Genomic DNA, 27,881 nt, shown 5'->3' with positions numbered 1-27,881 from the left:
TTGATTTATGTGTAATGACCTACTTTTGATTTATTCTTTAAAAATTTGGCAAATTCTGTGACATTCTGCGCCATATAGTACACTCTAAAATAATATGGTTCTTTAAAGATTCTTTACATGCAGTAGTGGTTTTATTTAGAACCATAGCATTCTGAAGAACCCTTTTATGCCAAAATGGTTCTTTGTTAGAGTTTAGGGTTCTTTGTTCTCGCCCTTTTGTTTTTCAAATCTATAACGGTCAAAGCGCTTCATTACTGATTTTCTGGAGTTCAGTGATCCAACAACACAGACTTTCAACACACTCTCAACAGGTAAATGATTTCATTCTTAAATTTAAATACGCAATACTTTAAAATTGTAACGGGTTTCCAAACAAACATGTTCTTATCTTTTTGGTCACATATAGCCTAAGTGTGTGCAGCTCTGCTAAGCTTCGGAAACTTCTCTCCTCTTCTCCACTAAGTAAAAGAGACAATGAATTTATAAATTCATATTGTTAGACTTTTTAAATTATTACTTGGGTTTATGTATAAACATACCTAGTCACAAAAAATATTAAAACTATCCCATGAGTATTTATCACTTTTTTCTTTTAAGATTGTGAAGGCTTCACATACTGTCCATTTTTGCTTTTGGCCATAATTGTTTTTACATAAACACATGGACACACTGTAACGCTAAACTCAGTTGTGTATTTCAGATGTATCACGTCTGACAACGTCATCATCTGCAGAGAAAAATCACCACTTAATCACACCAAAATAATGTACTTAAAGGCATCATATTGATTGGAATGTGATTGTTTCACTGAAACTTGGTTTTCATCACATCTTTTTGTTCTTATTTTGTGTTTTACTTCTTTATGTATTTATTCATGTTCATTGTCAATTGTCATTTATTAATGTATTCAGCTAATAACTGTTATTATAAGCACTGACAACGTCGTAGGTCAATAAAAACATACTTAATTCACACAACATGCTGCTGTTGTGGTTATTGTTGTTGTTGTTATTTTAATGTGAAACGCTAACCGAGGCTACACTCTAAGATGCATCATTACTGATTTTCTGGAGCTCAGCCATCCAACTACATAGACTGTCAACACTCTCAACAGGTAAATAATTTCTTTCTTAAAATGTCTATAAATTATAACTTTCAAATGCTAATTGGCTTTTCTCTTTTTAGTTTGAGAGAACATGTACGTGTGACCAGGGGCCCATTTCAATAAGGAGGTTCAACCAACTCTGAGTTAAGCTGAGTTAAGCGTGTGCACCACAACTATGAAAAGTCACGATCAGCGGAGCACCAAAATTACGATTCACCATGGCAACAGCTCCCGCCAAAAAGATGTCAATGTGCATACTTCCGTCAATGCGTAACTTTAATTCTTAATTATCAATAACTTAATAACTGTCATAATATCAGAGGTGAAAACTGTAAATTATTGAACTAATATTCATTTTAATGGGATCTCATGGCCAAAAAAAAAAAAAAAAAGGAAAAAGACAGAAAAAGAAACAAGAGCGTGGCAGCAGCTAAAAATGAAGTATAAAAACACAATTCAATCAAGGTAAAGCTTTAAACATAAAAGGTTCATGGGTGTGGGCTAAATGACTTTACAAACATTTGACATTAAATATCCTTCAATGTCTATTTCAATGCGATGCAGATTTTTCCACATAGTCTAACACTCTTTTCACATAATTAAATATTCTCTAATCCAACCTGTTACATTTCTTAATTAGAGTAATACAATTAACTACTGACTTGTCGACAGCAAGCACCAGCACCACTAACAGATGAAGAGGAGATGGTCGAGTATTGAAAGATTCTAAAAATCCAAAAGTAAAAAGAATAACTTTTGCTTTTGTATTAGGAAATAAAATTTTTTAATAATTTGTTTATTTTAACAGCTGTGGTGGTGCTTACGGCTCGTACTACTCCACCATCTGGCATCCTTCCATTCCATACAGTAATCAGTTTCATTTTCAGAAGGTGCGATGGTGGGGATATGCTTGCCATCAATACATCCAACCACAGTGGAAATCCTGAAGGAAATTCTGATTATTGGGTTACTTCCAGAGGTCACAGAAAGATGTTATTAAGTGAACGTCATTTATCAGATTAGCCTCATTTAAACCCATTGCTACACCACTGACCTACAGTCCTGTGATACTCCTCTTTGACAGATTTGTGCCCAGGAAAAAAATTCTCAGAAAGAGCGTGAGAGCGATGCACACTTTCCTTAAAATCTGCATACAGGACTTATAATGTGCTCTGCATCTCCGCCATTTTTCTTATTTTACTAATTATCTTCCAATGGGGTAAGAAATTAAAAAATATTCTTGTTTCCGTTTGCATTAAGATTATTTTTCTTACCCTATGGTGGACAATTTGACTTGTTTTATGTAAAATGCACTTAAAAGGAAAATCCCCCCAGGAAACATAGACCATTTTTTCATATATACAATGCATATTAAGAATTTTTAGATATTTGTACTTGAAATAAGACAAAAGTAAAAAGCAACTCAAGAAAAGCAATTTTGCAGTGTGAATGAATCAATAAGGTATTTAGACTTCGCTAACACTTTAAAAAGGAGGAGGAGACAGAAAGAAACTCCGGGTTTACCGAAGAAAACCTGCTCCTGACCAGGTTAGGTTCACAGAGTAAGTTACCACACCAAATTACAGATAATGATTAACTTAAAAGGCGTCATAGAGGATTGTGAAGACATTTTACTGGAGCTTGGTCTTCAATACACTATTTTATGTTCTATTTTGTTTTACTTTTTTAAGCATTTATTTATGTTCAATGTCCATTGTCATTCATTAATGTATTCTACTGATAACTGTTGTTACAACACTGTCATTTTTGCTACAATTTCACACCAAAAAAAAAAAAAAAATTGACTTCTTCTTGTTGTTGATTTGATGAAAAAACCCTAATAGACATTTATATTATAAGATATTACAAGTATAAGATATAAGATAGGTAAGATATAAGGCCAGGCAGATAGAGGGGTAAAAAAAACAATATTAATAAATCATATATACAAATAATACTAATGAAAAACTATCAGTAAAAGGTTATTTATAACCCCATTAAGGTCCTATATAGCATTTTCAAAGCATGGTTCTGTATGGAACCCTATAAAAAAGGTTCTGTTTAGCACTAAAAAGGGTTCTGCTATTGTTACAAGCCGAATAACCCTTTTCTGGTACTGTTTAGAACCATTTTTCTTAAGAGTGTAAATTCCATTTGGATTCCGTGATTTTGTTTGCTTTTTCTGCATCTCTGAAATCATAGGGCGCTACATATTTTGCAGTGCACTACTTCGAGTGACAAAGACTATGGAATAGCAGTGAATTGGTAAAATGATGGAACCATGTAAGCAATGGGTTTAAAGGTGGGGTATGCTTTTTTTCAAAAACGCTTTAGAAAACAAGTCGGGGCTGAGTACGAAAACAAACTTGTAGCCAATCAGCAGTAAGGGGCATGTCTACTCATGATGCAGAGGTGAGAGCGCTCATCAGTACACATGACGGACATTAGCCGAGCGACGACAGAAAGATAGAGATGGAGGATAAAAAAAAAAAAACAAAAGAGGAAACCGTCTGCGGAACAAAAGAAGGCTCAAGGTCTCTGCACACAGAGTCCAAAATTTTTGTCCGAAATTTTGCACGTTAAAAAATAAATAGGACCTCATGTTGTGTCAATCTTGCTTGCACACTGCCTCCGAAACTTTCGTCCGTCAAAAAAAAATTGGATCAGGTTCGATTTTCTGCGTTTTCGCATCCGTAGCATGCATTTTGTTAGGAAAGGATGGCGAATACGAAAACCTCAGTGTGCAATGGCCTTTAAACCTTTTGCTTTGTTTCACAGAACTAATCGTTGCCGTACGTATGTGTGGGGCGGAGCTATCAAAATAGGGGCGAAACCCTTTTGGGGTAGGGGCATGTTTGTTTTGGTGATTTCAAATGTCAACATTGGCTGCCAGAAATCGCTTACCCAACCTTTAAATCTTCTAAGCCTTCCTGTCTTATCTTTATCCCACTCATATCAATGAGAAAAAAATAATAATAATTGGTGAGATTAGAAAAAGAAAACAATTATAATAATAATGACCAAAACAACATACAACCCGCAAAAAATAAACAGAAAATCTATGAGGCTTTCAGTAATGTAAAATGAAAGAGGAAATAAGCATTTATCTATATTGTTCCTGATTGAGGCCGGCATGTGTTGAGTGTGCTCTCTGCCCACACTAACAGTAATCAATAGGCAACATAACGAACACAATGAACCCGTCTGAAGTGAATCATGACTCCCTCACAGTCTCACGGTAGGTATCCACTTATTCATTAAAAAGCTCAAGAAACAAATTTCACAACATTATGAAAATATAGCTCTTCCCCTCCTCTTGTATTCTGTGATGATTTTAACCCTCTGGTGCACAGTGGCCATGACAGCAGATAGATTGTCTTAACAGCCATTTGAGAGGATGTTACATCTGCACCACCACAGGCAATTAGAATTGACCCGGATTAACCTCTCTATATATGTCAGTATTCTATTAAATGCATTCAAAATGCCTGCCAAAAAGGGTGATGTACCAAGTGAAGAAAAAATATTACCATTATGTTCATTCAAACCAGTAGCCATTATGTTTATACCATGTCTTATTTTTTCAGAGGAATGTTGTTGTTTTTTCAGTGAGGTTTGTGAATCATTTGTCACAATAGACAAAAAGAGCAAAAAGATCCTAGAATCGCACAAATTTATTCACACTCCAAATAAATGGATAAAAAAAAGGATGATTATCAAAGCCCTAAAAATAAAGTGTAAAAAATATTATCAATAAAAAACAAAACAAAAAATTCACGCTTAAATGTCATGAAATAATGTCACATGCAAAAACATTCTAAAAATTGGCAGCTTTGTCTTCTTGCACTATATAATTTGTTGTTGCTTTGTTGATTTCATTTCCTGACAGTTTCCATGCAATTGGTCGGCTTATCTCAGTGAATAAATGAGCTCTTAGTAGATCTGACAGTGTCACCAAGCACGCAGCCAATCAGGTGACCTTTTCAAAGATCAGAACGGTTGGTTACGGATGCATTGATTAATGTCCTTTTCAGGAGGACCACAGGGTGCCCTAAACAATGTCGACCAATAACAGCGTCACTACCACCATCTGGTGCTCTAATGAACAAAAAAAGCTTCATCAGCAATCAGAGGGTTAATAATATAACAATAGACTGTAGGAGAGGGAAAAAAAGTCCTCAAGGTCATGTGAAGAAGAGAAATCTTTTTCCTCCAGATCCCTTGGATGGAGAAACCTCATGGCTCATCCGAAATGGGTATGCTTTGTAGATTAGGTCTTGGACTAGCTCTGAGCCCTGACCTTGCCAGCAACTTTGGCTTGGATTTCTACATGGATGAGATTCGGGGAGGAAAGAGGCATGAGATTTACTTGCATTAATTCACCTTAAAAATGCAGACGGGTTTACTTGCCACAGCAACAACAGCTGCGGGTCCCGAACCTCTGTGGTGAAGGGAACTCGCATTCGTTTGTTAGTTTGCGTTTGGTATGCAGCACATGACTTTACAATCAAGGAGCCCACAGTCTCAGGTGAGTAAGTGTGGAGTGGTAAAGGGATTGTGCCTTTGTGATATTTACTACTGTGATACGATCTTGCTGTCAGAGGGGGGCAGCTGCATACTTCAAATACCCGCCAGTTAACAATCAGATTATGGTAAATAAGCGTGGATGTTTGTGCCGCCGTTTTTTGCTGGTTGTTGACAAATGAGCGAATAGAAAAAGGACAGGAGATAGAGAGAGAGAGAGAGGGAGGAAGTGAGACAAAATGAGCGCAAGATGAAAGAGAAATGCAGCTGCCTGCGAAATAAGCACTTATGAAAATCACGATTCCTTCTATTCCTCTTTTTCCTGTTCCGCTGAATGCCAAGGCCACGTCAAGGACATGATATGCTCATTTAAGCTCATCGCAAAGCCATTATACATTCAGGATTACGAATTAGCTTAGTTTGGGGCCTGGGTCATTAGTGAGATACTGAATCTTTCTGCTTTGTGTGTGTATGTGTGCGTGTGAATGCATTTTAGTTGGCCTGAAATTAATATTCAGGGTACAATTCAGAGTTGATAAAAGTTAAGGTCAATTTAGAGCATTTATGGCATAATGTTGAAATTGACTCATCCCTCATTTTCTTAAAAAAAAAAAAAAAAATCATGGTTATGAACAACAATGAAAGCAAAAGGGGCTAATTTTTTTATGATTTAAAAGAAATGTGAGGCTTATTTTATAAAAGCAGTTACATTTAATTCTTTTGTTAAAAAATGTGTGTATTATTTGAATTGTTATTTAAATAATTCTCACAGTTGCTTTATGGCTTGCCATGGCAGGAAAGTTGTGAAATTGCATATCATTTCACAGAAAAGCTAAGTAGGTGAGCTTTTCACACAAAAATCATGTTAATACGTTTATATCTTGTGGCTATTCTATTGAAACTGTGAGTATTTTAATGTTTAGAAATTGGCTCCATTTATTTCCATTTATTTCACCTCAATGTAATGCTGAACCTAGAACATAAGATAAATTATTAAAAACCAGCATTAGGCAGGTCAAGCTTAACGTTTCAAATGCAGACATTACTCTTGAACATGAAATCGGGTGTTAAAATCGAGTCAGCTGTTTTGCTTTGCCACTAAACCCACTATGATATATTACCACTCCCCACAACCGTTCCTGCGTACGACTGCATCCGACGCACACTCATATTACACTGCTGACCTTTCAATTGTGGAAATCCACTCCAAAAATATCACACCGGTTGATATCTGTATGTAAAACGGCATCAAAGGGTCCCACAGAGCAACGGTCTAAACACGGGCCTATCTCTGGAGGGTTCATGGGTAAATCATTCCCATTCACAGGCTTCGGGCCGACCTGCACAGCCTCTTCAGTGGACCAGAGAGGTGATTAATCACTAGCCCCTTAATCATGCCCAAAGGTCCCACTTTAATTAAAAACAAAGCTCTCTTTTCATTATTCCACTCCAACTGAAAGACGATAAGACCCCCTTCCCCCATAACATATTACAGCCGGGGCCCCCACCTCTGTCTCTCTCTCATCCGGAGACAGAGAGACTGTAAAGAGTGATGATAAACATACTAAAGCCACCATCTGAGCCAAAGAGAAAACCACAGAGACTTAGACCTGTGGGAAAATTAATAGTAAAAATAGACATTTTAACAACAAAGGGCCATTCCGTGTCAAATCAACCAAATTTCTGAAACTTTCCTGGCTCTAATTTTTGATTTTGCAATTTATTTTTTTCTAAAGAAGGTAAACATGTATAGTGATGAAAGTCAAAATATTAAACGTCATGATGTATATTTACGGAGTAATCCACTATTTTATAGAGGGGGGGTCAAAATGGCAATTTTCACCTGAGATTCAGAGCCAAATTACAGGGGTGTAAAAATGACTTTGGAAAGATGGCAACATCATAATGTTATTTTTACAGAGAGATTGGTAGGTCTGTTAGTAAAATCTGTTGACTTTAGCGATCTTTGTTGCATTATGTGCCAATGGTGATCATTCAAAAATGGGGAAAGAGCACTTTAAGTTTTTTTCTCTGAAGTCTGCATGCCTGTAACTCAAGAAATATTAAAGATATCTTAATTCCCTTTTAGATAATGGGTCTTAACAAACGTTTCTTTGGGCATCCTCCTTTTTAGGGCCCTGTTTGTTTCAGTTCCAGAGATTTTGGAATTTCAATATGGCTCCAAGAGTAAATCATTAAATTATACACATTTTCAGTGGTCAAAAACCAAAATGTGCGTCACTTTTACATGAATATGATACTTATTTTAAAGAGGAATGTCTGAAGAACAATTAATGTTGAACCTAGAGAGATACATCTCGTTTCCTTCTGTCAAAACGACTGTATTGAACATACCTGTCTGAGTGCCATTAATATTCTTTTTTCCAAATTGTGCGTGCCTAACTCAAGAAGTATTAAAGATATAGTAATATGATTTTAGATTCTAGTTCTTAATAAAAGGTTTATTTTGGAGTCTTCAATTTAAAGGCGCTATATCATTCAGTCCCAAAGATATGGGGACCTCATTGAGGCTCCATGTCCAGATTGTTGAATATTATCCATTTTCAGAAGGAATATTACCCACTTGACAGAGGGAAATGAGATAGGCCTAAATCTCTAGTTTCAACATTTTTTTCTTAAGACATTGCTCTTGAAAAGAAAATAAGTATCATATTCATGCAAAGTGACCTGCATTTGGTTTTTGACCACTGAACATGTGCACAATTTAATGATTTACTCCTGGATTTTTTTACACCCCTGTAACTTGGCTCTGAATCTCAGGTGAAAATTGCCATTTTGTCCCCCCTCTACAAAATAGTGGATTACTCAGGAAATATACATCCATGATATTTAATATTTTGGCTTTAATCACTATACATGTTTATCTTTCTTTAAAAAATCTGAGACAGAGACCTCTGGTTGAGTTGACATGGATTGACCCTAAAGTCTATTACAGAAAACACCTGCTTATTTAGCTGTGTGTTATAAGTACTCATTTCTTTTGTGCAGGTTACAAGCATTTCTTATACAGGCTGTGCATTCAAAACAAGACCTGTCTCTAAGCTCCACCCCTCTAGGCTACTGTTGCTAACTCAGACAAGCATGATTTTCAGTACATTGTGCTGACTAAGAGGTAAAATTGATTGAATATTACTGTTACAAATAAGAATCATGGCCTGGTTGCATGAAAACCCTTGAGTGGTTTGACTTTAAAAGTCCCTGAGGCAAGGACTTTCTTTAAGAGCGTTGCAACAAACATCTTAACCATCAGCCTTACTTAAGTGTTTATACATCTTAGATAGTCTGTGGTAAACATGGCAATGAAGACCCGGTTGCTTTAGTTATCAAATCACCCACAAAAAACAGAACATAACAGACCATTGACTTTTTAAAGAGGTTTCATCTTTACTACAAAAACAGCTAAACTACAAAATTTGTTATGCAGATTATTATTAAAGAGGTCTAGGCAAACGGCATCCTGTGTGCTAACTAGCTTTACAGAATTGGAAACAAGAAAATGTAAAACAAACCACACCAAGGACAAAAAAAGCCATTCTTTTATTAGAGGGAAAAAGAAGAAAACATCCAAGACTGCCACTATAATCCATCAGTCACTCTTGCGCATGAGACGAAAGCCTTGCATGAGATAATTAGCCCATTTAACTCAAGCGCGCAGTAGAAGTGATAATATATATGAAAACATAGTTGTTGATTTTTTTTTTTTTTTTTATAGCACTGTTCTCACTGCTTCAAAAATGACTTTCAATATTTAGAATACCTTATTTTGATCAGTAAAATAAACCTGTGCTTGCAGATGACTTAAGCGTGCTTTTATTTATTATTTTAGGGTAAAATGGTCACATACTGCAGGACTTAGTTGCAATGCATAACAGATTTTAAAAGGAACACTTGAGTGATTAAGGGGAAATAATTAAAGATAACTGTACTTCAAGTGGAACCTTAGGCTTTTTCCGTGCATGAACTTAGGGTTTTCTTAACTTAAGGGCTATGTTGCAACAGCAATGGATAACATTAGTGTAAATGAATGATAAGTACTACTATTAACACTTTAGTTACTATTCACACTTAATATGTAATGACATTAAGCTAGTAATGTTAACAATGGAGCAAACTGACATGTCTGTGATTAGTTACAATAAAAATAACAATAAAAACACTGTACAAAATTGTTCTCCCTAAAATATTGACATTTCTGTATATAAAAAATCTAAATATAATTTATAAAAAATGTAATTATCACTATTCCTAATAATAATCTAATTATCTTTTATGCTCAACTAGGCTGCAATTATTTTATCAACAATACAGTAAATTCAATAATATTTTTAAATATTATTACATTTACAAAAAAATTTCTAGTTGCAGTCTTCAGTGTCACATAATCTTTCAGAAATAATTATAATGTGCTGATTTGCTCAAGAAACCTTTTATCTAATTACTAATTAAACATATTAATGTTGAAATCATCTGTGTTCAAAGTATAACTGCTAAAAACAGTTTGTTTGTTGGTGGGTTTTTTTTGTGGAAAATGTAGGCCCACTTATTTCAGGATTCTTTGATTAACAAAACATTTAAAGAACAGCAATCATTTGAAATTTAAAACCCTTTACTGCTTGTAAATGCATAATTATTACTATTATTATTAATAATTATCAATACCGTTTTATAAAAGCATTAAGGAACTCGTATTAAAACATACTCAACATATTCAAACATTGAAATGCAGCTGATCAGAGTGCTGAATTACAGAGTTTAATAACATAGCTGGCGCCGATAGCCTAGAGTAGAGTGTGTGCGCTTAACTGCTGTGGCTAATGGCTAATGCATCCCTTGGAAATGTCTGTCAAATCACTGAAAATGTTATTTTATAAAGTAGCTCGTCTTTCATCTCGAGTCACCTGGCGGGGAGAATACGGTGAGTTCAGATGTGTGATACAGTTCTCTAATTAAACGGAAGCCGTGTGTAGGAATATATCTGAGCTCCTGAAATACAGCGTGACGAAATACACTGGAATATTTGCCTGGGATGGTAAATGCGGTTATTTCAGTGTGGATAGGCACAGATGTGAAAACCCGACATGTGTGTCAATCACCTCAAACACGTTTTTTTTTTTGTGCCGTTGTCTAAAGGGTAACGTGTGTAAGAGCGTTCAAATTTATAAAAGCTTTCACAGCACTTCAAAGCTCCCTGACCACTCTAGCTGTCTGTTCCGATGTAATAGACAGATAAAGGCAACCGCGCTCAGGACATTACGATTCAATTCGTGCCGAGCGAGCGACCATGCGGCCCCCGTTTTCCACAAAAACCAGCTGCAACTTAAAAGAGAAGACAAAAGTGAGTCCAAATGTTAATGGCGAGCTACATGTTTCTTACTGGCTTAAATCAAAATTGCTTGTGAAACTTGCTCGTATCTTGAACGGATACACGCTGAACGCCACATCTAGGCCCTTGCGACTATGAAGAGAGAATGTGCATATCAAAAAGCTTTCAGCAACCATGTGCTCTCTCAAGGGATGAGGTTTGAGAATGTATTATGAAAATTGAGAGGAATAAGAAAAGGATTCTTACCTGATTCTGGATCACCTGTGGAAAGAAAAAGTCAAAAGTACAAAGTCAGAGGCACCGTTCCAGAACTTGGTTAAAAGATTACAGATGCATAAAACCGAAGCTCTACTCATTCTTTTTTCTAGTCACATTTTTGGTCCTTACAGGAAGTAAATCGCTAATATCTCAAGACAGTCGAGACTTTCTGAACTGGCTTGCATGAGAATATGAATAACGGCATCTTAAAACAAGCTGGCGCTGTTATGCAGAGAGCACAAAGGGAAAAAATGGGTTGAGTTAAAAATAAAGACATTAAATCGTAATGGATTATGAGGTCCTATTCATCACACCAAAAATGAAAAAAGAAAACACATACTCTTACAGTATATAACAGTATAAATAGTTTTTCCCAATGACAGAATACCTACAGCCTAAGTTCTTTTAGTGAGCACTGAAACATCACTAATTTACATAGCACATTACTCACATTGAAAGAATTCATTTTGCTCTGTTTGCAAACTATGAATACAAAAGCACCATACTTCCACTGGAAGCCAAAGCGGCTGTAATTCTGAGTGAGGGAGTGTGCAGGCGGCTCTATGGAACCTCCCTGAGTAAAAAAAAAATAAAAAGATCTGTTTTATGTTTATAAAACAAGAAAAAAATGTTTTATATTTATCTTATGTTAATTTAAGCTGCATGTTCCAGCAGAACATGTTTGATAGACACATAATTTCTCCATCAATGTACAAAATCCACGATTTCATGACAGTTCATCTGATGGTAAAAAACTGACTTAGCAATTGCAAATATAAATTTTAGAAATAAAATAAAATAAAATATCTGTTTGTGTTTCTATCAGTGACTACAGCAGTTCTCTCAGCAGGTCAGATGCCCTGAGGTTTACTCGCTCTCTGAGATTATATACCTCTACAGTAAATGATTCTTAAGGCCTGGAAAAAATTATCTTTAGCACTGCTCATTTCATGTTCCTGTTGCTAAACTAAAGGGGAACTCACAGCAGAGACAGGGACAGTACAACATACTGTATCAAGGCTCCAAAATGCCAAGATCAATGCAAATATACCTTAAATAGCCTTTCTTTGAATAATGTGTTAAAGCTGTCTCAGTAAAAGCTACAAGCTGTTGTTAACGTATGTAATTACAAACATGCTTTTAGTAAATGTCACATTTTCCCTATTTCATATGAGCGTCTGCCTCAGCTGCAGTCATGGGAATTGATGAATGTACTCACTCTCCAAGTCCAGCTGGCAACAACAGGCAAAGTGCTGCCAAGATTAGCCATCGTAAAGAGAGCAGTCTTGTTGTTAAACAAGTACATTTGCCACCTGAAGCAGACATTCATCATTTAACGGTTTGTCGGTAGTCTGTGTCTTTACAAATATTACGGTTAGGAAAGTGTGATAATATATAAGCAACACAAAATATATATTAAATAATATATATATATATATACAGTCAGGGATAACATGCTGCCAGACATACGCAGATGGCTTTATTTAAATTTAACTTTAAATTAAATTAAATTGGAAATAATAATAATAATAAGTTATTGCCCCCTTCTGAATTTGTGGACATTTGTTAACATTGTATGAAATGATTTTGTTGTGGATTGCAGCAGTAAATAGAGAGATTCTGGTGGTAAAATGGACAGAAATTGTGCCCCTTTTACTTCTTTGGTGTGCAAGGTTTCAATTATGCGATCTTCAGGTGTGAAGAAAGTATTTTTCAAATGTCACTAGGATGAAACAGTATTTCAAGGAAGAGTGGGTCGCAAAAATCCTCTGCAGCAGTGTGAAACACTTACAAATAACTACAGGAACTGTTGGTTATTGCTGATAATGGAAGTGTAACTAGTCATTGACTCTAAAGGGGCAATCTCTTTTCCCACAGGGACACTGGTTGTTAGATAACATCAATAAAAACATGAAATATGTATGTTTTTATAGGTTTTTGGTTGAAAATCTGATGACATTTAATGTAAAACTATGCAAAAAAAAAAAAACAGAAAATAAGTCAAGGGACAAACACGTACTATAAAGGCTTTTCACATGTGAAGTAGTTAACCCTGGGTCATTCTACACCCTGGGTAAATGGAATCCTGGGTTTCACACTGCTTATAATTTACCCGGGGTTAACAATTAATCCTGGGTATCCATAAACTGACGTTTCACACTTTACATTTCTAAACCCCCGGTTAACTCTCTTATTTGCAGCATCAGTGTCACTGATTGGACAAATGCAGCATGTGATCTGTTTACATATGGCTCTAGGACTGCATTCTCATGTTATATATTCCAGACTGTACTATCAATTTTTTCCTGAACTAACTTTTCTGTGAACTATAAAGGTAAAGGTCTCTTTTTCTCTTAAATTCACACATTTTCAGTCACCTATGGCATCGCTGTGAAGAACCTTTTGAAGCACCTTTATTTTTAAGAGTGTAAAACATTTTTACATACTGTACTTCTAGTTAAAAGCAAGGTTTAGAACATCGATAAGCTGGGGTTAAAGTCATGGTACTCTTGTGAATGTGGGTCAAAGACTGACACGGAAGAGAAGAAATCATTGAATAAAGTCATTATTTTTGTTTTCTTTGCACACAAAAAGTATTCTCGTAGATTCATAAAATTAAAGTTGAACCGCTGATGCCACTTGTACTATTTGAATGTCCTTACTAATTTTATGGGCCTTGAATGTGTCAGTTGCGTTGTTGTTTATTCAGGGTCAGAAAACTTATTTTCTGAGAAGCTACTTTGCAACGATTGGTATCGTGAAAAGCGCTATACAAATAAACTTGAATTGAATTTTCAAATATTTCCACACAAGTCCTTTGTTCTTGCTTCCACTGAAGCACAAGATGCTCTTTAGATCATTCTCAAATCATGCTCATCATGATCGGCAGGTTTTGCATAAACTCCTGGAATTCATGCAGTTTGAGTCCTGCTGTCTTCAGAGCAAAAGGGGGCATACTAAATAAATTAAAACTCATGTTAATATTTTACTTCCGCTTTCACTCCAAATGTAATGCTGCTAATATAATTTGTAATGATATAAAACATCATTTTCACTAGTGGTCTTGAATGTCTGTTCAGTCTACAGTTAAGATATGCATCTCTTCTACTATGGTAGAAGCAAAACATACTTTTATCTTTACAGAAAAATGGAAGCCATCTGAAAACTTTCAACAGATATTTTTGACAACAGGAAGCTAACGAAAAAAGCTAAAGAAGAGCTAAAGCCTAACCACTAGCTGACAAATGTGTATATTTTCAAATAAAAGCACTCCACACTGCTGCCTGTCATGAGGGTGGGCGCAAGGCTCTTGCTGAAGGTGACATTTTGCTGTGCTGAATTAGAAATGTTTTTATTGAAGAGATGGAAACTCAAAGTATCTGGAGTTGAATCAAGGCACCATTACAGTGCAATGAATTCAGGCAAAGTAAACATCATTGGGACGTTGTTGCAACCATGACACATTACTGTTTACCAAAACATTTTCTTTCCAATTAGCAGCTTGCGCTCATTACTCTAGTTTTGGATGAATAAGCACATTGAATAAGGTTACGGCAGTATCGAGCAGGGAAGTTTCACAAGTGATGAAAGAAAAGCTGTGGAAAAAAAAAAAATGTTCCATCTGTTCATGTTTCTGTTGTATATACCTTTGATAGTGCTAGAGCCCCCCATCCCTCCCCTTAAGACAAATGACTTGTTATTTGAGCACATCAATCTTTTCATTTATCAAAAAGTATAAGTACATAATTCATTCCAGGAAAAATAATGTTGTGTGATAATGTACCTCATACCAAACATTATTAAGAGGAAAAACAAGAAAATTGTTCTCTCAGTCTGATATTGTCTCAAATTGATATTGAAAATTTTTTATTAGTGAATGTTGTAAGTAATAGATAAGTCATTCTAAAAAGGTAGTTTTAGGATCATGTCAATTATCCAACTTATTACAACTTAAAAAATAAATAAAATAAAATAAAAAGGTAACTGGAAATTCTACGCAAGTTGTCTAAAATGTAAGTTATACTCAATATTAATTTAATCTGAATATCAGCAGGGCTGAATAATGTTCCTTAAAGGAGTAGTTCACCAAAAAAATGAAAAATCTGCCATTAATTACTCGTTCCAAACCTGTAAGACCCTCGTTCATCTTCTGAACACAAATTAAGATATTTATTAAGATATATTTGAGCGCTTTCTGACCCTGCATAGACAGCAACACAACTACCATGTTCAAGGCCCAGAAAGGTAGTAAGGACATTGTATAAAGAGTCCATGTGACATCAGTGGTTCAACCATAATTTTATGAAGCTACAGAAATACTTTTTGTGTGCAAAGAAAACAACTAATAGAAATGAACTAATGAGAGAGGGACGTTCCACGTCAGAACACCAGCTCTTGCTTCAATATGCAAGCATTGTGGTCCTCTCGTGAATGTGTGTAGAGACATTCACAAGAAATGGTTGAATAAAGTCATTATTCTTGGTTTTCTTTGTGCACAAAAAGCATTCTTGTAGCTTCATAAAATTACTTCATAAAAACTGGATCACATGGCCACATGGGTTATTTTAACAATGTCCTTTCTACATTCTGCCTTGAATGTGGTTGTTTTGTTGCTGTCTATGCAGGGTCAGAAAGCTCTCGAATTTCATCAAACATATCTTAATTTGTGTTCCAAAGATGAACGAAGGTCTTACGTGTTTGGAACGTCATGAGAGTAAGTAATTAAAGGGTTACCCCACCCCAAAATGAAAATTTTGTCATTAATTACGTACCCCCATCTCGTTCCAAACGCACCACACGGATACGTCTTCTACGTTTGTTTACGCTTTGATTTGAATGACAACAGTGTATCCGGTAAGCAGCTGACACATAACAGCATACACTGCTTGCGTCCAGTAGATATTCTCCAAAATGGCGCTATGTTGAAGCTGAGGAGCCGAATTGTTGAATAAAGTCGTTGTTTTTGTTTTCTTTGTGCAGAAAAACTGTTCTTGTCGCTTCGTTAAATTCAGATTGAACCACTGATGGCAGATGGACTATTCTGACAATGTTTTTCATACTTTTCTGGGCATTGAAAGTGTCAATTACTTGGCAGTCAATGTGACAATCACAAACCTCCCGGTTTTCATCCAAAATATCTTAAATTGTGTTCCGAAGACGAACGAAGCTTTTAGGGGTTTGGAACGACACGGGGGTAAGTGATTAATGACAAAATTTTCATTCTGGGGTGGAGTAACCCTTTAATGACAGAATTAAAATTTTGGGGTGAACTATCCCTTTAATTATTAATGGGTTTTATTCTTTCTGTAAACAGCTAGAGTAGTTCCAAATGTTTGTGTGTGAGCAAAACAGGACCGATACAGGTATCAGGACCGATATCCAAATTCCGTCCAGTTTTGTAGTCAATATGAGACCCCAGCAAATGTGACCAAAAAAAAAAAAAAAAAAAGTCATTTTTTTCTCCAACTGATCAATCTCTTAGCGTTTGATCTGCGAGCACAGCCAGAGGCCGAGCTGAGAAAAATGAGCCCATATCCTTTCAGCAGCAGTCCAGGCTGCATTCGTTTCTCTGTGTAGAGCTGAAGCTCAAAAGACAAAGGCTGGAAGCAAAGACGCGTGCTGGGTCATCTGCTACTCTCGTTCTTAACTTCTGATTTATGGTCTTATCATTTTTCCCCTTGCTTTAAACGGTTAAAGGTGCAACGTAAATAAAGTCTGCTGAAAACTACTGTCCCGCATCCTTGCTAGTAATTAAGGTCACTCATTAGTACCTAATAATTAACAAGCTGGGTCGAATTCCCTCCACCCACACTGTAATTAAAAGTCTCTATTACACTTCAGAGCCCACAGGGGCAAAGTCTTCTTTCTCTGCTGTCTCTAGTCTTGACCTCAGCTGACTCTGGTGCCAAGGAAACCATATAATCCTTTGGAAAAAAAGAAAAGCAGTACAGTACGTCTGAATAATATAAAGGACCTGACTGACTTGAGGTCAAATTACTCCAGGTGGGCAGACAGCATGCTTTTGAGAGAAGCTCAAACTACCATCCAACTGTTCTGTTCAAAAACATATTAAACTGCCTATGTAGGCAGCATTTTAAGGCATCATTGGCATAGTGTTCCAAAAGGTAGGTAGCATAATGATTCGAATGTCATATACTAAGGGAGAATAGCATGTATTCTTCTCAGTTCAAGCGTAGAAGAGGCCAGTGGGTAAGTGCTGTGCAGGTAAAACCTCACTCCCCTGATCTCAAGAGATGCTCTAGCGACTGACGCTAGAGGCCGTGGCCTTTAGCCTCCTTGTTAGAGCGCCCGCCTCCCATGCCGAAGACTGCAGTTTGAATTCCGCTCGGAGCGGGGCGAGTAGGACCGCAACACAGGCTGGGATTTCTTATATTTAAATATATAAATTAAAAATTGTGCGCACCAAGTATATTTTTGCTTATTAGCGTAGCTTGTCAGTAGCTCAGCAACAAGCTAACAACAAACTCTACTGGAATCAATTGTGAGTCATGTCTCCAGAGTGCCATTCGTGTGGCATGCTGAGTTGCTGCCTGTGCAGAGAGTTCCAAGTCAGTCACTTATGAGGATCCATTATGGTTAGGATGCTGCCTTGGAAGGCAGCTGTTTATGTAGGCATTAGGCAGCGAGGCAGCTTGCTAGGTTTTGGAAGAGGGCCAATTTAATCCTTAAAAATCAGGAGAATAAACAAACACGATGCATTACAGCATGTTAGTGGTTGTTTGCAGTCTCCAGATTACAAACTCAAACACTGAAAATAAATCACAACCGACTTGACTGGAAAGCTAAAGAAAAAATGCTTAATTAATATTATAAATGAATATAGTTTAAGCTTTGAAATTATAACATACCGACATGGAAATAAAGTTGTGAAATACCACATAGATCTGAAATATATTTTTCTTTCTAAAATGCATATACTGCTCAAATGTTTGAGGTCAGTAATATGTTGTTGTTTTATGTTTTTGAATGAAGTCTCTTATGCTCACCACGGCTGCATTTATTTGATCAAAAATACAGTAAAAACTGTAATATTACGAAAAATGTTCTGATTACAATTTGGCAAATCCACATTTTTGAGTCTTCAAATGTCACATGACCCTTCAGAAATCATTCTAATTATACTATAATACTATATATATATATATATATATATATATATATATATATATATATATATATATATATATATATATCATATGAGACATTTTTGATATTTTGATGAAGACATGCATCCTCACATGAGCTTCATGAACCAATCATTAGCAAATCCTTCAATTAGTGAACGCTGCTTATCTCACACAGGCCTGTAATCACTTGAAGTAATTAAGATTGACAGGTCAGTAAGGGAATCAAGGAATCAAGCTGCCTTCTGTTATTGCTGCAGACAGGGACTGTGCTCTGTCTAAATTTGTTAGATAAATATGACTGACTGAAGTGTTTTTGCATTTCAAGCGGTGGCACGGTAGACTACTCTTATAAAAAAATAATTGCAGTTTTAAAGCTTAGCCTGACTACACGCAATTCAGCGAACATGCAGATAAAAGAATGTGAAGTGTATAATAGATGTAAGTGTATAATAGTGTAATGACAGTTATCAGCCGCCACAATGAGTCGCTTCAGCTGAAAGAAGAGACAAGAAACATTTCAAACGGGTACATTATTTGCATTTCAAGTACACACCCGTAATAACGAACGGAAGAAAGAAATTTGTACATATTTGAAATAAAACACACATTCAATCAGCAGCTTTCAGTCAAAACCTCATCTTTTTTTAATAAAGCCAAACATCTAGAATGACAGCAGAGCTCTGGCTCTGTGCATTCTGGGTACGGTTTGTGACCGCACGACACCAGGACCAAAACAAACATGTGAGGGAGAGCGTAAGAGTGTTACCTGCTGCAGGAGTGGCCATCAGAGGAGCTGCTCCTGGGGCTGGGCCAGTGGACAGGACAGGGGTGAGGAGACGCACATGGAGAACACACAGATAGCAGAGAATGAAAGGGCACAGAAACCAAGGGGACAAAGAAATGGAAGGAAAACAAGGTAGATCAAATGAGTTGTGGAAGCAAGGGTTAGGTACAAAAAGGGGGAATCGAAAAAGAAAAAGGAAAAGGAAAAGGAAACGGGAGAGGCCCCATACCTTGGCTCTTTAACTTCAGGTGCGCCAGACCTTGAAGGAAAAAACAGGAAAAAGGAAAAAAAGAAATAAGAGGGTCATAAAAAAGGCACGGGCGGAAACGAAAAGCATTGTCACAACGTTTGACTGCAGTTTGTGACAGACATCCCGAGGCAAACACGGATGCCAAATTTAAAGGAAACCAAAGGGGAGGGGAAAAAAAGGAGGAAGGTAAAATAAACACACACTTCTTCAAGGGAGGGCAGTAAGAGGTGTTGAGGGGGAAAGAAAGAAAGAAAGGGAGGGAAGGGAAAGGAAAGGAAAGGAAAGGAAAGGGTGAGGAAAAAAGCATTTCAATTGATACAAGTGCCAAAAAGGCACTTGCTCACAAAAAAATGCTTTTTCTCCTAATGGAGCACATATTTAGTGTTTGGCAGATAGCATTCCTTAGATCATACGCTTCTATGCTACAGCAGTTACACCCATAAATGTTGCATTCAAAAGCCACAGACTCATAAAATAGCAAAGAGAGATCAGAAAGCAGTGGGGAAATGTCTCATAAAAAGCAGCGGGGACCAAGATAAATTCTCCCAAGCGCACAGAGGCAACCTGTCCCAGACGGTCTATCGTCTTACTAACAGACAAAAGCCTGCAAGTTGATTTCGCCGCTGTAATAATGTATGCAGCTTGACAGCTCAATACCAATCAATTACACACACCGATGCAGGAGCCATTATCCGGCAGTTTGCATCCTGTAATCACGTTGCAGTGGTTGCTATTTACCCCAACTAATGAGAGCGAGAGTCGTAGAGAAACGCAGAAGACAATCAGGAGGAATTGCTATGCAAATCCAGATGAGAGCCAACCAAAATCGAGGGGTCAGGCCAGTGAGGAGATTCTGTTTTACATCAAATACCGTAAACAAACTGGAAAGCAAAGGTACACAACTGAGATCACAATAAATAAAGCATCAGCTGGGAGCTTCGTTAATCCACATTAACTCCATTTACGCCTTCACGCGCTTATTCCGTGTTGTGAGGAATATGATTACCTTCAGGAATGCCACACGTTAGCTGTGAACGCTCTCTGATGAACTGAACCGCATTCAAGGCGATATTTAATTGAAAAGGGAGAATGTTTCCTTCAAATTCCAAATGCACCTCCAAGGAACCGCATGGCAAAAACAATCCCGGATTTAAAGAGACCGGGCCTGCTTGGAGCTCTCATTGCGTTTCATTTCCGTGAAACAAAGGAATATTATGATTATAGAGAGCACAGTTATGGAGCCATTGTTCTCTCTGATGTTCCTGTGTGATTTCTTGACAATTACCACGGTACCGTCGCTTGCCCTGCTACTTCTATGCTGCACTCTATTAGGGAGATAACGTGGCTGGAGTTACTAGTCATTGTGCAGCCAATTCCATAAAAAAAACATCATAAATGTAGGGAGCGAAACGATAAAAGGCGGTTTGGTTTTTGAGAACAGAACAAGAGCTGCAACTCCTGAAGAATAGCAATATGTGAAATCGCAAGGGATACGGTAAACAATGATACAGAGACAATATCTAAGGAAAGCACAATGGCAGTATCTAAACAATGAGCAAGACTTGTGTTTTAGAACAAGTAACAGCCTTGGGATATTGTTTTTGCTCATTTAAATACATAATATAAAAACTCAAAATCGTATTGTATTATCATTTAAATATTCTCTTTGCTCATTTAAATATCTAAATATATAATATAACCATTCAAAGTCATTATACTATTGCCAGAGCTGGGTATTAACTGATTACATATAGCCTAACCTGGATTACGTAATCGGATTCCAAATATTACTAGTACTTGTAATTAGATTAAGTTACATGGTAAAATACTCATAATCAGCAATTACTTTTTTATTGATTACATGATTACTCTTCACACATAAATTATTCATAATTTATTGATTCTCCCCAATTCCTCTGTCATCTTTTAAATGTTCCTACCTAAAATACCCTACTGCTTATACTGTACATTCTGACACACTCACACAGAGATCAGTCATTAGTCAGGTGGCTACAGCTTATTTCATCTTTAAGAAGTGTTTCAAGATTGCATCAAATACTGATTAACACATTATTTTTTATTTGAATTATCACTCAGTGGATTATTTAACCATGTATTGCACAAATTCACACTATTTCTTATTTACATTTAATGCAGGAGTTTATTTTTAGATTTTTTTTTACTTATTTTAATTTTAAAATTATTAGCTTTTCATTAAACTTATGAACCCCCTGCAGTTCCTTTACAAACCCCAGTTTGGGAAACCTTGACGTAATGTTGAACGCACTATTTTTTTTAGTCTTTGTATTGTATATCAATATGGTACAAGATTATCCTATTTAAATCAACGTGATAAATGAGTAAAGTCATAAGAAATCTAAAAGTAGTCTGATTATATTACCTAAAATGTGAAATGTAATTTGGAATCAGTAATGGATGACAATTTGTAAGTAATCTACCCAGCTCTGATTATTTCCCTTGATCATTTAATTATTTCAATATATAATATGACTATTTAAAAGCCATATAATGCATAACACTACATGCTGTAGCTGTTCAAAAAAGTTAAAAAAGGTAAAGTTTAATTATAATAATGAACTTACTACACATGCTAACATCCCTAATATGATTGCAAAGTTCTTCGTTTAAAGAATAATTTCAGAAAATAGCGAGCAATAAATACTTTTTTGCTGACATGTGCTGCAGAGTGACATGCTGTTCTCCATCTAAAACCATTTGAAACAGCATTTTGCTAATTATTTTATAATTGTTATTCATGCAGCTTTTATGAGTTCATATTAATTGAGAGGGCACATGGACTATTAGTACATTTAAAAAGTCATTTGTCACACTGCAGAACCATTTAGCTAAAAAAAATTAATAAAGGTGATAAAAATTGTAAAAACTTGAAACGGTGACCAGCATTTAAAATACACCCTGTCCCTTAAATGCTAATATAAACTGTAACCGAAAATCTTTTGTTTACTTGAAAAAAAGTCCATGAATGTGTAACTTCTGAAGAAACGTGCTACCTTCAAGTAAATAATTGGCCACTTGGATTCAAATGCAGAGTTCATTAAAGCAACCGAATTAATTTAATCCTATTTAATCCAAACACTTCCAAAACAATAAGAGCAATTCAACTTAAAGGTTTAGAAACCTCATGCGTGAACATCAATGAAGCAAACCACTGGCAAAACCAAACCAATATCAATCTCTATAAATATAGCATATTTCAATCCATCTTTTATATCCATCTATTCTTCCAACTTGTGGGTCTTCACGTGTCTGAATACAGTAGTTATCTGGTCTGGTGAGGTGACACCTTGCATTACGATGCCCATATACTAAAAGGCGTTGCCTTTGAAGTTGATCCATCATTTATGTGCCTCTCACACTTTTAGACACATAAAGAGAACCTCTTTTATTTATAAATGACCCCACATCCTGACTTTCTTCTGCATGTGTTTTAGCAGTTTCTTCCACCACCTGAAATGGTGTACTTTTGCCTCATTCCTTCTAACTTCAGTCACAAAAGCCTATAAAAGTGTCTGTCCCATGATTCCATCCATCACTAGTCACATCTCAGCTGTCACATCTGTTTCATATAACAGTTTATGCGACAGTGACTTCTTAAATTTGAAAAATGAAGATGAAATTACATACAAACTGGCACATAATGGAGTACAGCGAAAAATCCAACTGCATCAACAGATAGCAAGAGAGCACACAACCACCCAGGAATTAAAAAGCAACTAACACCTTGTTAACTAATATTTAAACAAAGATTGGCGTGGTGAATAAAAAAAGGTTACGGAGCCGCTCTACTGTGAAATGGAGGCATTTACACTGTTTACATTCATATGTCTTGCTCAACAGCCTTAACTAAAAGGAGCAAGCACACAGTCAGAAGTAATTATTAATTATTAATTGATTTCCGTCTCTTAGTTCTATTAGGTTTTAAAGCTACGCGCCGTTGCATTAAGGAATTTTTTCATTAAGCCGTTTCTCCCACAACCGTCAATTTCACTTGCGCTCTCCGATTTGTGAAGGGGGCAATTTATTCAGCTAATTTAACCGAGAGACACAAAGACGGACAGTAATGGCTCATGGAGAAGGCTCACTTTCCTCCCAGTGATGCACATTTTAATATGAAACAGGTAGAGCAGCTCATACTCACTGAGCTGAACAGCGGACAGAGCGGCGGTAGCCTTGAGGTGTTGGTATTTTCAAAAGGAGCGTATGCTTCATGTAAACATTTATTTGCAGAGAATGCAAATGCAAGGCGTCATTGCCACAGCGCTGTCTGACGTGGAGAGGCCTGCTGTGGACGTCTGCATTGAAATGCGGTGGCCCATCTGCGTTGGCATAGCAACAGGCTCCCGTGTCTCCCTTAGTATGACGTTGTCGGCCCAACTAACCCACTCCCTTCCTGCCTGTTCCTCTCTCACATTTCTTCTCTTGTTCCTGCTCTGTTATCATGGCCGTTCACCTCCACCTATCTGACCTAATCTGGATGAAAGTGCTTTTCAAGAGTTCGATTTGTTTAAATGGGTCAATAACAAGGCCATAAAAGTGTTTACCTCATAAACAGTTTTCTGGAACAGGGGAGATATTTTTTTAATGGCAAGAGGGTATCGAACTGCATGCTGGAATAATAATAAGCACGCAAATAAAAATAAATAAATAAATAATTCATGGCAGGCAAATCAAAAGAGCTTGTTTAGGTTAACGTGTTTCCATTACATGGATTGTTTCGGCCCATAAAATGCATATTGCAAAATGTATGGGGTGATTTAATATGCATGTCTCGGTGAATATAGTACATTTCAAGACAATCAAATAGAAATATAATTTATTATATCGGCTTTGAGGTTGCATAACATTCATCCAAACAGAAAAAGTAATTATGGGATTTACTCCACATTATTCCATCCTAACATTTTGGAATATCCCTACGTTGCTGTGGAAACAAGGCGAAATGATGCTTGCTAGCTAACTATACTCTGTAGAAGTCAGTTTCTGCTACATCAAAAAACTAAAAAAAATTAAATAAAATCAGCACTCAAGAACCGAATTTAGAGAGCTCTCATTATTTCAAGACAATGATTATTTCAAGATTTCAGAGATACATCTAAACAGAAACTCGATTTGACACTGCATTTAAATAATGACGTTATTTTCGAGTTTGTATCCAGGTTTAGTACATCTTAAATACAATATCTCCTAAACAGTCTAAAAAAATAATGAGATATTATCTTAAAATAATTTAAATCAAGATTGAACTCTCTTAATTCAGGACCTATTAATTTTGAAATATCTCATTTCAAACATTTAATTTTTTTCAAGATTATTTATTTGTGATTACTTAGAGATATCATTAGTTTAAGATACTTTAAGAGATATTACTTTATAGATATATTTAAAAGAAACTACCCTTGATACAAACTCAGTAATTTGACAGTTTAAAATAATAACATCTTAAATATTCAATTACAACGTAATGCTTTCTGAAGCATCTCAAACAATGAGATATTATCTTTAAAGGGATAGTTTACTCAAAAATGAGTCACCCCATTATGTATTCACCCCCATGCCATCCTAAGTGTATTTAACTTCTTTCAGACGAACACAATCGGAGTTATATTAAAAAATGTCTTGGCTCTTCCAAGTTTTATAATGGCAGTGAATGGGTGTCGAGATTTTGAAGCCCAAAAACTGCATCCATCCATCCATCATTGAAAGTGCTCCACACGGCCCTGGGGGGTTAATAAAGGGCTTCTGAAGTGAATTGATGCATTTTGTGCAAGAAAAATATCCATATTTAAAACTTTATAAACTGTAATCTCTAGCTTCCGCTAACTGTCGTATGAGTGTTCATGAGAGACTGGCGTTCCAGCGGATGACGTAGGTGTAGCATAAGCTCTAGTGAGAGGTGACGAACAAGAAAGAGCAGAGAAGAGAGCAAAACAAATTCACTGCCATTATAAAGCTTGGAAGAGTCAGGACATTTTTTAATAGAACTTCAATTGTATTCGTCTAAAAAAAAAAAGAAATTCATATACACCTAGGATGGCTTGAGGGTGAGTAAATCATTGAGTAATTTTAATTTTTGGGTGAACTATCCCTTTAATATAAATCTAGATTATTTTGCCTGACCTGTGTGCTGGATTTTTTTATTTGATGTGGCAGAAACACAAATGCCGTGAGGTAGAGCAGAGCATTATTGCCACACACAAGATCACAAATATCATAAAAAGAGAAAAAAAATAAATAAAAAAAATCACTTGCTTCCTCCATCTGTGAACACTAAGAATTCTCAGGAAGCAAGCGACTGTCAGGGTCTCATAAACTACTGGTGACAAGATGCTTTGCAAATGCTCAGTATATAAAAGTCTGAGCCATAACGGATTCTCTATCTACTGCATATCAAAATCTGATCTCTGATTAGCTCCTGCACGGCGCTGAATGAGAAACTTCTGAATATGCGGAGAGGGGATTAGTCTGAAACTCCTGGAGGCTTTCCTTCAGATGGAGGATTATATCAAGGTCACTGAGGTACTGGGAGGATTGGGCATGGCAGTGCCAGCTGTACCCGCTCTTCTGACGTCCTCGCATGCCTCTGCTCTCACGGGCAGCTGACGGTCATGGTCACTGCGGTCAAGCCTGCTCTGCATTACCTAACTGGAGCAAAAGTTGGATGCAGAAGAGCTGAGCTTTGGATTACGCTCCGGCACTCAAGACTGGCATCGATGCCTAAGTGAGCAGCAGTGACATAAGAGCTTTTCCTCTAAGGATGGAAGCAGAGGTATGATAAGGCTGTAAACATCCTGAAGCTGACGGTATGCATGAGAGCACAGACGGCTAACTGAGGCAGCTCAACATCCCAAAACATGCTGTCTACATGCACACCGTCGAGTCATATGACCTCAGTAACAAGTGTAAATGTGAGTAAAGCAAGGCGTCCTGCAGGGATGTAGAGACTTGTTTAAACCCTGGGTAAATATAATCCTGGTTTATCTATCTACTTCTCACTGCTTTTTCTCTACCCTGGGCTAGTAATTAATGCTGGGTAGTCATGTTTCAAAATTTCACACTGTACATTTGTAAACACTCTCATTTGCATATATGTTGCATATTTATGAGGTCAACAACATTGACTGGATGAAAAAAATTTAGCAATCCAGTTTGGTGGTTTTAAGCCTCCTGAGATGCATCAAAGCATATGCTGAAAATTAAACAGCAAAAAGACAGATGCTGAAATTAAGCAGCATTTCTGTGGCTGTACAAAGCGCATTAATACTTAATGAGATGTTTGTTTAGTTGGTAATGCTTTAGAAGAAGGTTCAATTCATTAACACTAGCTAATGCATTTGATATCATGAACTAAAAGTACTTTTTCACAGCATTTATTAATCTAGATTAATGTTAATTTGTAAATATAAGTGCCATTTTTCATTGTTAATTCATGTTTATTCACAACACACTAACAAATTAGAATTTAGACAAGAAATACTACATTCCTAAGCTTAATGGTTAGAGAATCGGACATTTAATCCAAAGGTTGTGGGTTCGAGTCTCAGTACTGGCAGGGATTGTAGGTGGAGAAAGTGAATGACCAGTGCTCTCTGTTCTAGTGTTGTCAAAAGACCCTAGTAAGTCACTACTAAAAAAATGAAAATGTCACGGTACCAGGTTTTTAAGTACCGGTGGTACCGAGTACACGGTCAACCTGGTTCATAAGCGCAGATGCGCTCTCTTCATAAAAGAGACATCAAACTAACAAAACACTTTAAAGACAGACATCTGGATCAAATGAAAGAGTTCAAGCAGGTAAGTTTAAATTTAATATTTCATATTTAGATCTTCTGTTATGAATATTATTCCATATTTTAATTTGAATGTCGGATTGAAATAAACAACGCCATTATTAGCGGAGTTAATCATTAGCATAAGTGCAGCTAACGCTAATATAATGAGCATTAGAATGAAGTTTCTTTATTAACCATTTAATGCTCCTATAACTTTTATTAGGGTAAAAAAAAAACAACAAAAAAAACAGGAGGACATGATGGTATTTACTATTTTTACACACCAGAAGCTTTTAAATGAATTGTGAATCTAAAATATGCATGTTAGAGAGTTTGGTTAACAGTGTTTATGTCATATCAGTCTGTCAGAAGAGCAGTTCTGGCCTTTTTTTTAGCTAGTTAGTTAGTTGTTATTCTTGGCAGGTTTTAAAAGCCCTTTAAAATTAAATGTACAGTTTGGATTTAATGAAAATACAGTAACATTTTATCTCCCGTATAGACTTTACAATAAGATACCATTTATTAACATGACTTCAGGTTATTATCTAACATCAACTTACAGTGAGTGAACAATATATTTTTACAACATTAATGTCTGTGAATGCTATTTAATACAAACACTTCATCATTCATGTTTGTTCATTGTGCATTAAATAA

The 27,881-nt window shown here is 36.3% G+C and overlaps 1 protein-coding gene across 1 annotated transcript in view; it reads right to left on the bottom strand.

Annotated features, from left to right (window-relative positions):
- Positions 1 to 27,881, bottom strand: part of nrxn2a (neurexin 2a) — a gene marked incomplete at its 5' end in the record, with an annotated part of 322,179 nt that overhangs the window by 279,502 nt on the left and 14,796 nt on the right. Inside the window, 3 exons of the mRNA XM_079404516.1 lie at positions 11,220 to 11,234; positions 19,146 to 19,184; positions 19,393 to 19,422. Coding sequence (XP_079260642.1) covers positions 11,220 to 11,234; positions 19,146 to 19,184; positions 19,393 to 19,422 — 84 coding nt within the window. The remainder of the gene's footprint in view (positions 1 to 11,219; positions 11,235 to 19,145; positions 19,185 to 19,392; positions 19,423 to 27,881) is intronic.

The sequence above is a fragment of the Barbus barbus genome (genome assembly GCF_936440315.1).
Source record: "Barbus barbus genome assembly, chromosome: 43".
Lineage (NCBI taxonomy): Eukaryota > Metazoa > Chordata > Actinopteri > Cypriniformes > Cyprinidae > Barbus > Barbus barbus.
This window is presented reverse-complemented; position numbering and strand designations above follow the sequence as displayed.